Source organism: Poecilia latipinna, unplaced genomic scaffold, assembly GCF_001443285.1.
Source record: "Poecilia latipinna isolate Pla-1442-1.1 unplaced genomic scaffold, P_latipinna-1.0 Scaffold2128, whole genome shotgun sequence".
Lineage (NCBI taxonomy): Eukaryota > Metazoa > Chordata > Actinopteri > Cyprinodontiformes > Poeciliidae > Poecilia > Poecilia latipinna.
The window spans coordinates 63,761-76,897 of NW_015114744.1; the positions used below are offsets into that span (position 1 = coordinate 63,761).

Genomic DNA, 13,137 nt, shown 5'->3' on the forward strand with positions numbered 1-13,137 from the left:
CTGCTCTGCACCCCAAGAACCAAACATGGAGAAGCAGCATTCAGCTTCTATGCACCGCAAATCTAGAACAAACACCGAGTTCCTTTCACTCTACACTAAAATCCACCTGTTCAGAACCATTATAAATAAAATGTTAGTGGTTTACTGTGTGGCGTCTTTTATGCACAAATAAACTTGACAGATTGATCGACTGATTGCTGAACCTTGTCGTGGTAGGCGGTGATGAGCCACAGCTCCAGGTCCAGGTTGTTGTTCCTCTTCTCCACGCCGATGAACTGCAGCACGTTGTCGTGCTTCATGCCGCACACGCTGTAGATCTCGTACTCGTTCTGCCAGGAGAGCTTGTCCTGCGCCAGAAGAAGAAGAGTCAGCCGTCAGCTTCACCGCTCTGCTGCTAACCCAGCGCAGGTCCAGGTGAGGAGGACCCACCTGGATGGGGAAGATCTTCACCGCCACGTATTCGTTCAGCAGCTGGGCCTTCCAGACGCAGCCGAAGCGCCCCCTGGCTTTCAGCTCGATGAGCTGCAGCGGCTTCTGGCCCAGGATAGGGGAGGGAGGCGAAGGTCCTGGATCCTGTGGAGAAGCAGAAGGAAGAGAGAAGGTGACAACACGCCTTCTGGTGGTTTTACCCAGAGGTTTTATTGCTTTATTTCATCCTTCTGCTGTCCGGACTTGTGGGAGTTCGGCCCGGATTTCAGGGAAGTTTTTTTTGGCTGAGGGGAGGCTGCAGACCCAGCAGGGTTTGGATCCATTTATTTCAAATTAAGTCAAACCCCAGAGGGCGGCCTGAGCTTGAATCTGAGATAGGAAACCTGCCAGCTGGAAGCCAACGAGCCGGAGAGAAAAAACACAGAGAAAAGCTTAGAAATCCACTGATTACTCTTTACTTTGTGTCTTTTTATTTTTTGATTTCTCCAAAAACTGCAAATCAAGAGCTTTACAGATGCAGAGGCTCCTGCGAACCTCTGCTTTAGGTTTAGCTTTTCAGATAACATTCTGCAATGCATTACCTGAAAAACTATTGGTAAAAAATCTAAAAATCTCACTAATCTATACTACAAAACAATCTTTAGTCGTTTCGTTGTGGAAAATCTCCATATTTCATATTGACAAAACAAAATCTTGGATTAATTTGTTGCAACAACGACCTGAATTCAAGCAACTCATGATGAGAAAACAAGACCTGCAGTTCGTTTTGTTGTGATATTAGTTGATTTTTTTTTTTTTCCTTCCAATTAGTTTTTGCAAACATGTTTTCACACGGTATTGGTATCATCAGTTCAATAAGACCTGGCCTTTGTCTCACAAAATAACAAGATGGTTTAAAAATGACTCCACTTTTTCTTTAAGGAATAGAGCAGTAACGTTACATTTATGCTTTTCCACACTTGCATTTTAAAATAATCCTTGTGATCTGGAAGCATCTCGCATGTTTTTCAGGAATTAGATGTTTTAACGAAGCCGTGACGTTTCTCCAGCCCTACAATCAGTCCTCGATGTAGTTTTCCAGACCTCCGCCTGACCTCCACTGTTCCAGCTGACTGCCATTTAATTACATTACAAACAGAGGAAACGGCTGCACGAAAACACTTCATTATCTACAGCAGCCAACTTCTGCTACATGTGCGTCACAAACTTTAATTTCTCAGCGCTACGGGGCCAAAGAAGGTCCCAGATATGCTTCAAACGTCATTCCTTCAAGCACAAATGATTTCAGACCCATCCTCATCACCGAGGAACAATTGTTGGGTTTCTTCCTGGTAAAACGAGAAATAATTTAGCTGTGTAAAAATCATAAAAGTCTCATTTTAGCTTCTTCTTGAGGTTAGACAACATATTATTGGTTGTTCAATCTTAGATTGTTGCCTTTTCTAGCACCAAATGTTACAATATTTATGTTGAAGAAACCAATACTGATGTTTGAGAAAGTAATTCCAAGTTAAGTTTGACTTCATATAATGAAGTCCAGTGTCTAATGATCACAGATAGCTCTGTCATAATTGGTAAAAATGACATTAGAGAACTCATGACTGCTATTGTGGATATTTGGAGAAAAAAACAGAAAGCAGTGGACTTTAATTATACGCTACAAGAGCGTGGGAAAAGAATGAAATGTGAAAGTCAGACCTTCCCAAGCTATCCTGGATATCTAGTATCAATAACAACACATAAAAACAATTCTAACTCATGAAGTTACACCAGTAACACCTAGAGGACAGCTGCTGTTGATTTCTGAACTCCAGGAACGTGTGTTTGATTTTATGTCAGCAGGTTTGCAATAAGGACTTTCAGATTTTAAACACCTGAAAATCACACCGTTAAAAGTCTTAAGCTCTAAAAGGTTTACTGGAAGGATACTAAAATGTCACTTTTTGATGTTTAACAAAAGATGGGAAGAAGCAAGATGTGCAGAGATGGCCACAAGTCATTTTCTACAAGTCAATTATCGAATCTGTCAGGACAAAATCAGTTCAGTCGAGTCAATCTCTGACTACTAGTTAGGTTAAAGCTGTACATTTTACTATCTACAATAACTCTTTATCTAAATCAGCTACAGCAACATTTCATAATTTCCCTTAAGGATGGAAAAAGTATTTTTGATTATGAGAAATCAAAAAGTCACAAGTTTCATTTTAGAAACTACCAGCCTACTCCAGATATCTAAAAACTTCCACCATATATAAACATGCAACTAAGAAAAAATGATAGTGGCACTCAGAGGATCACCATTAAAACAACAGGTGTGGTTTGATTATGTAGAGCAAGTTCAAGGTTTGAGGCTGTAATAAATGTACAAAGTGTTGACGTTTTTGTTCCCACTGCACTGTAAAGAGGTCGCAGTAATCAGATTAAGACCAGAGATATTATGTAAAGTTATGAGGCAGTATAGCGCATACCACAGCCTGTTAGAGTTTGCATGTCGCTACAAATGTCAGAAAAAAACACACAAGAGCCAGTGTGTCTGAGTGCGGCGGGTCACGCTTCCTGCATGCGTCCCGTGTTCATGCTGATGCCATTCAAACAAAAAGCCAAAGCAGGGGCAGCCGAGCGCTCCCGATCCAAAGTAGGTTAAACACAGCTGGTGATCGGGATTAGGCTGATCACTTTCACATGTGACTTCACAGAGGGCGGCGGCGGCGGACGCCGGAGCACAGGCGAGAAAAGCGTGAGGAGCAGAGGAGAGGGGAGGAGGGGGGAGGCTAGAAAGAAGCATGCAGCGCCGGAGTCGCATTTCCGAAGGGATAAAAGGTGGAGGAGAAAGACGAGCACATGACTGACGGCCTTTGATGCAACCAGATATGCTGCTGTGAAATCTCAGCCTCTGAAAGAAAGAAAACGGCTGCCGGCCTGCGAGGATGTTCATGTTTTCACTTGAACCGCAGCAACTTTCAAGTCCCTGAGGCCTCGGCAGGATCTGCTCGGAGTGATGCATCGGGGGAGTGTGTTTTCTTAACCTCATAAAACAGGATTCAGACTCCAGCCAAGTCCTGGGCTGTCAGAGGAATAAAAGGAGGATTTCAGGCAACACGTACGACCTCGGATTAATTCACCAAACCTCGGCAGCCAAACTGCACACGCAGTAAAAGAAGGAGCTCAGAGTTTATACGGCATGTCCTGACAGGATCCCTGAAGCTAGCTGAGTGGCATGCATGCGGGAGTTTTTATTGGTTTGATTTTTATCAGGCGGAAATTTTACAGTTGGTCGTGAACTTTGGCCTTTGAATAAAGTACGCCAGAGTGGCTTTTAACTCCATCCCTGTGACAGCAGGGAGAAAAGAACAAAAATACGAAGAGAAAACACCTCTCCTGGTTCTTTCTGTGTATTTTTAAAGGGAAAATCACAGCAGAGGGGGAGGGAGCGCGCTGCCTTGCAGAGTGTGAGGGTGAAGGGAGGATCTGAATGTTTATTTAAGCTAGCAGAGAGCTGTAAGGCAGACCTGCTGTCTGCATGGCGCTTTCACACCAAACACAGGCCAAATCGGGGCGAAAACGACCCTCCATGCGGCGCAGGCTGGCTTTCACAGCAGCCTCCATCTCCACAGACGGGCTTTATCTATCAAAATAAGGACTCAAGTGTTGCTCCGACAGGGAGGTGTGTGGAGTTTTCCTGCTTGAGCCGGCCTGACGTCATGGTTTCATCCAGATGGGATTTGCCGTGACGACAGGTCGTCACCAGAAAGACTCATCACAACTGAAAGCCGCGTCACGGTTTGGTGGGTGATCCACCAGATGTGGTTCATGGCTTTATTTTTCTTAAAAAGCAAACAAAACATGTGCAGCAAAGCATTTTCACATGTAATTACTTTTTTTTTTAAAAGAAGAAATCTCGCTTCCTCTTTTAAGTGGGATGAATGTGATGCGTAACATAAAACACCGCCTGACTTCTGTTAAAATCCAAACTTCCATTCATAAAATAAATAATTTTGATCATCTTTTGTCAAATAAATTAACTCCTTATGAAGCTACAGTTAGAGAAAGACGCATCCAAGCCAGCCTGGGTTTACATGAATAAGTGAAACGGTGATTAACTAGATGTTCGGAAAACTGACTTCAGTTTCACGAGCGACATGCTGCAGCATGAAGAGCCACTTTTATAGGACCTGTCCGACAACATGAAGTAGGCTTACTGATCTCAACTTACAGAAAGGACTAAGAACAGATGAGAAACATCATGAAAGTGTTACAGAGGACTTTCAGACTCCAGAAAACATCAGTTAGATGTTACCCACCACTAGAGAAAACATGGAACAGTGGAGGACCCTCCAATGAGTGATTTCTGACTCCAAAGAGTAAAGCATGATGGGGGTGGTGTGGTGATGGCTCAAGAAACAGAACTGCGATTTTGGAGCAGCTTAAGGCTTTTTATATATATATATATATATATATATATATATATATATATATATATATATATATATGCATGCTGTGGCGTGACTTTAAAGATGGCAAACGAATCAGATTCTGAAAGCAATTCTGCAGAAGAAAATTCAAACTTATGTGAATAAATGAAAATCCAGGATGAAAGGTCGGAGTTTGTGTGTCTTCGCTGAACCAAACCTTTGAGTCACAAACGCAGTCTGGTCTGGATCACATTTCTTAAAGTCGTCCCATTTAAGCCTCTCCAGACTTTGGGTTTATTTGGACTTCGTTCAGGAGAATGAGTTAGGAACATTTTGATTTCATATTTTGCAGGTTTATAAATGCAGGAGGATGTTAATAAGAGGCGAAAGGAACCAGAACGATCCGCCTGTTAATGAAAATGAGTCGAGGTTTCGGACTCTCCTGGTGCCACTTTTAAAAATACCTTTTGTTTTTGCCTAATAATCCAAGAATTGAGGAATGTAAGTGAAGCTCAAGAGTTTCTGGAGTTTCCAGAAGCACAGCGAGGATTATAATAATTCATCAACCAGTAAAAACGCCACCAAGAGAGATTCCTTCTAATCGAGAGGAACCAATGAGATGTGAGAAACAGTAATGACCCATGAAGGTGCTACAACTGCATCATTAATCCTGGTAGTGAATTCCTGTGGAATCAATCTGCTTCTGGAAACCGCCTAGCGGACCTCAGGCTCGGCCCGGCCTGGCCGGGGAGCCACCGGATCAGTTGTCCGATCGCAGGGCGCCAAGGCCGCGGAAAGGCGCGGATTACACGCAGTCAGCAGCTCACAGGAAGCAGGAAAACAGAAACTGCTGCTTCACACCGTTCTTCCCAACCGTTAACCGGCTCCTATGGCCGAGTCGGGTTACAGCCCCCCGTCCGTCACATGAAAACGACTCCTTTGGGCCCCGCATGAATCGTCCACTTTGGGTTTTGATGCGAACCAGGATGCAAAAATAAACCGGAACGTGAAGCCTGAGTTTTCACACACGTTTGGTCGAGGCTGATAATGAACCAGAGCTGATTCCTCTGACGTCTGCAGACAAATTCACACATAAATATCTGCACAGGTTTCACTTTTCAAACAGTAAAACTCAAGTATTTTCTTGGACGTGGAGCTAAAAACAACACAAGTTAACTAAAAAACGATAGTTTCAATTCACTATTAAATTATTACTGTTGTTAATAATGTATTGTGGTTGTATTTTACATTCTGCTGGAGGAATATGCTAAACTAAAATATAACCAAATATCTGTTTTGAAATGTGTCTCTAACATACACCTGATTGGTCCAGAACAAATCATTTCAAGCTTTGTTTGACGTATAAAATATAAGACAATCAATAAGTTATTGAGTAATTAGGAGTAATAAATATTCATTAATATTTAACAAATCATGTTAAAGTAAATGACCTTCCTACCCAAATTAAATGCTTAAACACAATAAAGTTAAATTTGATCTTTAACAAATTTCTTGCTAAGTTTTCTAGCATGTAGCAAATTATATCCAACTTAAAACAATAAAAGCTTCATCTGATTTAACTTCAGACAAGATATTTATGTGTTATTACATTTAATGTTTTAATCAAACATTAGATTGCACCTTATTACAAAATTGTGCAATTTGAATTAAAAAAGCACTCTCCAGGACTTTCCTAACTTTGAAATCACAAGGTTTTCAAGGATTTCAAGAACCCGCACCTGCAAAAACATTTCCTATTCTTATGCTCAGGTCTGAGACGTCCGTTCTACTGAAGAAGCTGCAGCTACACATCCTTAAAAGTGGGTCACATGACAAACATCAACACCACAAGTGAACATTTGTAGAATAAAAGAAAGAAAAAAAAACAAAAACGAAGGGCTGCATTCAAAGCCGTGTTGGCGACTTTCCTGCATGCACAGAAGCAAACAAAAGACATTCATTCATGCAATTAATCCAGGCGAGGGGGAGAAAAACAAAAAGTGTTGTGAGCCAGAGTAAGCAAGGCGGTGCTGGACAAGGCAAACACAACGGTGGTGCAGGACTGAGGTGGAGAGGTCACGACCTCTACCCAAACGAACGTCAGTGAAACTGCTCTTACCTCCACCATAATATGGAAGGCGTGCTTGTTGGAAAAGGAGCATAAGAAAGCAAAGAGGAGAGATTACTGCTGCGTTCCGTCTGTTAGTGGATGAAGCAGAGGCAGGTTGAGACGCAGGCCGGTCGTCGCGTCAGAGATCCAGGCGTCTGATTCGAGGATGGAGGCGACACATGGATACGGTCAGGTGTCGCACGTTAGCAGCAGACTTAGCAACGGAAAATTAGCGTCGATGACGGGTGGAAACCCAGCGAGCATGAATGTGTCACAGACGACATAAACTCTCAAACATGCACACATCAGATACTGAGAGGCAAGAAACTGGAAAAACTACCGGTGACCTTTGAACCTAAACACATTTTGTCACGTTATGGATAAAAAGTTTATTATCTGTACAACTTGACCTCTGTATAAAAAAAAAACATTTTCTGTAAAGGCCTGAAATTCAAAATGTTACTGGACATTTGATCACACCATGCCTGTTGTGAGATATGGTGATGGCAGCATCATGCTATGGGCAAACACATCAAACTGATGGGAAGATGGACGGCGCTAAATAAAGAATAGCCTAGCTGCAAAAGGACAAAATACTAACAAGTATTTTTGGTTTAGTGTCTAGTGCAAATATTAACTTAAAACATGGAGAAAATGTTGTTTTATTAGTGAAATAATCTACCAATAGAACAAGTAATTGCTACTTTCAACAATGACAAAAACATGCAGTGATTTGTATTTGGATGCATGTTTGAGCTTATAAATTAAGTTTTAGTTGTAACTCCTGAGAACTTTTAGTGTTTTTCACACATTAAGAACAAACCTGTAGAAACTTAAAGCTGAGGTTTTGGTGAAACCTCTTCATTCTAAATAATTTACAATGGCCCTCCAGTATTAACAGGCTGCCAACAGATAGCTTAATCCACCAACAACGTCCTATTTTATAGGTCAAACATCAAATATACCTTAAGACGCATTAATGCACACAGTAGAAAACACATATAATAACATATATATGGTTCAAATGTAGATTCATGGAGGCTGAATACCAAATAATGCCACTTTTTTTTTTAAATTACAGACTACTTTGTGTTGGTCTATCACATAAAATATCAACAAAATGCACTAAAGTCACTTGATATAAAGTGACAGAATGTGAGAACGTTCAAAGGACACTTAAAGAAATGGAATATGAACAGATTTACGTCTTAAACCAAAATAAAAGTCAAGACAATACAACTCATTTGCTGCCAGATGATCAACATTATCCCTCAGCTGAACGACTCAGGCTGGATTCCTGGAGATTTATGGGTCCGGGTGGGAATAAAGAACCTCCCCAACGTAAATAAATACATTAAGTAATAGACTTCCGTCCGAAGACTGGCTCACAAATAAATTAGAGGAACAATGGAGTCAAATCGCAGCTCAGACACCTAAAATCTCTTAAATAAGGATTGGTCGAGGAAGCCTTCACGGAGCCACGTAGTTTTAGAATCGAGATTTTAGTCTGGAAAGACTCCTAAGACCAGGAGAAACTAAAGTGAGAGTTGTGTTTGAGTGCTAAAGGTCTGAGCATTCAGACACAATCGACTCCAGTTTGTCTCCACTTGGCACCGAGGCGTGAATAATGGCGGTTTGGTGGCAAAAATGCGCTTCAAGCCGGAGCAAAATCATGACGACACCACCGGTTCATGCAGTTCTCATCTTTCTTCCTCTGCGTTTCATCCTGGATGTGATCTTGTTGCGCCCTGCAGAGTCTATAAATTAAATGTGTGCTGAAGAAAAGCCAACATGACTCGTTTTTCGCAATGTGATAAAGATAAACCAGCCTTCAGCTTTATTAAGTCCACCTCCAGCCTGGCCCCATGTAAGCCTCACAGATATATGAAGAGATGCAGAAGCAGCTCGGTTTTCTTTCTCCACAGCCAAACAGAAAGAAAGTGAATAATCGCATTCAAATGTATTATATATTCAGAACGGGATGTATTTGTGAAGGTAAAAATGTGAAAGGTTAATCCCTGGTTTGTGTTTTTCTAACAGCACTCCACGCCAAAGCAATGTAAAAATGACTGGGAGTGACATCAGGCAGCAGGTTTAAAGATAGTCTCTGAAATGTGTTTTGTTCTGTGCAGCAACAGAAACCAAACCAGCATGACGATGTTACTGGAAGCACTTCTCACCAAAGGAATGCAAGAATGACTGACAGTGACATCAGACAGCAGGTTTTTCAAGTTGGGAAAACTTTCAGTTTCACTTTGGTGTTGGGAATTGCAAGTGTTGAAGCAAACTGGCTCACAGTTGAGTAAAATAGTATGTTGTAACATTTATGCAGCTAATTAGCGTATTGGTACATGTGTTTATGTCACACAGGTACCTTTGGAAACTGGTGAAGATGTTGGCCAACCTTTGACGATTAGGCAAAATATTTCTCGCCTTGAAGACTTTTAAACATGGTTTTCACCAAAAAAATGTTGGGTGGGTGCAAACCGAGAGGAAGAGGCCAAGGTGTGACGATAGAAAACTAAAAATCAAATGTGAAAACGCCCTTAAAAATTCCATACGACAAACATGGGACCTAAACTCCTCAGAATTACAAAGCTGGGATAAAAATGCTAAAATTGAGAAATAAAAATAAAAAAACACTTTAAAAAATAGCAAAAAAAAACAAAGATTAAACTCCAGGTGAAGATAAAACATAATAAAAAGCAACTAATCCGATTCTAAATTATTCTAAATTTAGGTATAATCCAACCAAAACGTGATCTAAAACTAACCACACAAGACAAGTTAAGGCAACACAAAGAGAAACCAGAGCAAAGACCTTCAGACGCCAACAAAAACAAAGCGAGAAAAGAAAATGCATCATAAGCTGGATGTTAGTCTCTGACGTTAGTTTCTCATCATCTATGCATGAGAAAAGCATGATTAGTCCTTCAACATGGCTCAATTAATACCAAGAGGGCCTTCCATCTGCACCGGATGCTTTAAATCCAACACGTGTGGTCAGTTTGTTGCCGTCACATTAAAAATACATGACTAAGTGCAGCGCGTTTTTCTCCAGAGACTCTGTTATCGAGCAGGCCGAGTCATGACTGAGCAGAAAACCTAAACAACGTTCCAATAAACACATCTGGGTTTTTGACATTTCACTGACTCGCTGCAAGACGATCCGCAACGCGACGCCAGAATTCGGAAATGAACGGCTTGGATTTCATCTGCCGAACAGAAGCGGAAAGCCTGACAGGAAGGAAGATCAATGCTCTGCAAACTGTTCAGAAAAATACTATGAGGCGAGAAAAAGTTTTTAATGAAGCAGCTTGAATTCCCATCGAGCGGATTTTAAATACATTCCTGTGCTTGCGACCTCCTTTTCCTTCCCTGCTGCCCTCCTACACCTACTCCTTTATGCAATAATCCACTTCAACTCCATTACAGTCGCCCGGCATGACTTCATTTGCTCCACGCTGGCTAATATATTTCATTTTATTCACGCATTGCTGAGAGAATCTCTTACATATCGCCGCTCGATATGTTACCCCTGATCTGGTGGTGCCGTTTATTGCCCCCCCCACTCATTTATCCGTTTGCAGGTAAAAACGCTCCATAAGCCTCTTAGACTTGCTGTTTTTCCGATGCACATCAGCTTTGTTTCCAGATTGCATTGTGTAACTGTCTTTTTATCTCTCTCCCGCTAAGCTTCGGCGCTCTGCAAATACAATAAGTGAGCGGAGAGAACTGCACGTCTCTCTTCGCTCGCTCGCTTCCCCCGCACTGCACCCACCCACCCACTCACCCACCACCTCCATCCTCGGAGGCAGAGCTGCGAGCTTCTCTGTGTTTAGTTTTGTTTGCCTATATAAAGCCTCATCAATAATGCAGAGGCCCCTGACTCCTCTTCCATACGCTGGGAAGCTCTGCTTTTCTTCCCCCTGCTGCCGAGCAGCTCAGCGTATACCTCTGCTGCAGAGGAGAGAAACACGAAGCTAAATTCATCAGGAGTTTAAGAGTTTAATTTCTCTGGAGTGTTTTCAACATTTAAGCGCGCAGAGAAAACGGTAGGGAGACCAGAAGAGACTCTGAAAGGTTCGAACTCAACCAGCACAATGAATTTCCGATGAAATTCAATGAAAGAGATTTCTAAAAAAGCATGAAGCAGAAGGTTCACACGAGGTTCATGAGCGGAACATTTCAAGGCTTTTTTCATAGATTTATAGTTTAACTTAAAAGAACAAAGACGTGTCTGTCTGGTGATTCAACGAGCCTCTGAGATGATCTGAAGTAACAATTATCTGATTCAGTCGATGTGGAGGAATGTTGGTCCAGTTTGAACCAAACTTCAGCTGCCCATATCATCACCCCGCCTCCTCTGTGCTCGACCTTTTTCTTGTGGATTTTAGCCGAACATTTCTCCTTTGGTTTATTCTAAAGCTGCTCTGCAAACTCACTAGGCAGAAGTCCTGATAGATCCGGAGTTTGAGCGGATCTGAACTGAAACGACACGGAAACCGACTATGACTAAAGACTGAGATATTTTTACCTGGGAAGCAACGAGCTCAGATGTTTACAGAGCTGAGGTCAGGACATGATGGACGGCTGGACAGACGGATTTTAGTTTGTAATATTTCTCCTTTCAAACTGTTTCCTTCCTCCAGACTGAAGGAATTTGTGAAACAGAGAAACTTGGATGAACTTTCAAGTCGGACCAGCTAACGTATTTAAACCTTGGTAAATTTACGACAGGAACTATAAACATAACTGATCTCTGCTTTACTCTCAGTGAAGCCCTGAGCATCCACCGTTTCTCTGCTCTAAACAGTAAAAGATGTTTGAGTCCAGATTAAGGACATTACAGTCAAACACAGTAGATTCAAGTTGTGACAAAGCTGCTTTCTGCTTCTGCTGCTTCCATTTCCTGGGAAAGACTAACGTGACACTCAGGAACTGAGACGGTTTCCATTTCCTCTGTTAGCATTTAACAGGTAAAGGTGAGGTCACCGCGGGTGAATACACAGAAAGAGAAACTCGGACGCCCGAGCGCCGGGTGAGACTTACATGTGTGGGGACGAGGGCAGCAGGGTAGGCCAGCTTGTGGTGCCTCCACATCCAGAAGGAGAAGAGGACGACGCCGGCCAGGCCGATGATGGGGACCAGGGAGTACAGCAGCGTGCTGAACAGCGCCGGCTTCGGGGAGAACGGGTTGGAAGTGGCTGCGGGGACAGACAGACAGGAAGTGGTTGGAGAGGAGGAATGAACGCTAGGAGACGCGTCCGATTGGGCGGCAATAACCCCGGCTTACTGCTGCTGTGCTTAGAGATCATATCAGAGCGCACGCACGCACACACACACACACACACACACACACGCACGCACACACACAGAAGAGTGGGGCGGGATTAGCAAATTCATCTCGTGACATAACGTAATCCTGCAGCCAAAAATACCAGCGCTCTCTGCCGGCTCGGCCCGTAACAAGGTGCCGCTGTTTGATTCAGCAGCCGGCAACGGGTGGGGGAGGGGCTTCGCCAGCTGCTCTGTGGGCCTCTCAGGCTGTTAGCGACGACTTCTTTACACAACAGGCTGTCTGCAGGTTTCTCTCAGTCACATCCAAACCAACACAAGCAGACAGACGAGCCTGGTGGCTGTAAAGTGAGAAGTGCAAGGATGTCGGACGAGCCGCTGCCGGAGGAAACACTGGGAGGACAGGAGGCTGCTGCAGACGCAGCTTCCTGTTCAAACTCTGGATATCTGAACACTTCAGTACAGCCTCCATCCAGGCGGTCTCTGCTCTTGCTTTGGACTTTTTCACTAAAGCTGCTGTTTAGGGTTGAAACGAGTAATCGACTCATCGACAGCTGGAGTATAGAAACTCTATAAAAGGCCTTTTGCTAAAAGAGCAACACACTCAGAACAATGTCTGATCAAAAACTGTACAAAAATATACACATTTAAATTTTATATTTATACCCAGAACTCCTCAAGTTGCAGTTTTAGCTTCACACAGTTCAAATTCTGCAAAACATTTCTATGGAGCAACTTTTCCTGGCTCAGAACAGATCAGCTCTACACTGAGCTTCTCACATGTTGATGTTAGAAGGTTTTTTTATTTGCATCCTTTCCATAATAATCAAGGATGCTTTTACTAAATTTTAGGCAGCTGAAGGCTTAAGATTCTGTTTAAAAATTTAA

The 13,137-nt window shown here is 42.6% G+C and overlaps 1 protein-coding gene across 2 annotated transcripts in view; it reads right to left on the minus strand.

The window, feature by feature from the left end:
* LOC106936383 (activin receptor type-2A) overlaps nucleotides 1-13,137 on the minus strand; it is a 43,291-nt gene that overhangs the window by 8,011 nt on the left and 22,143 nt on the right. Inside the window, exons 4-7 of one of the 2 annotated variants that reach the window (XM_015017344.1) lie at nucleotides 12,004-12,158; nucleotides 6,961-6,984; nucleotides 430-573; nucleotides 204-347 (exon numbers count right to left, since the gene is read on the minus strand). In XM_015017344.1, the coding sequence (XP_014872830.1) occupies nucleotides 204-347; nucleotides 430-573; nucleotides 6,961-6,984; nucleotides 12,004-12,158 (467 nt within the window). The remainder of the gene's footprint in view (nucleotides 1-203; nucleotides 348-429; nucleotides 574-6,960; nucleotides 6,985-12,003; nucleotides 12,159-13,137) is intronic. The other variant, XM_015017345.1, reaches the window with a different exon arrangement.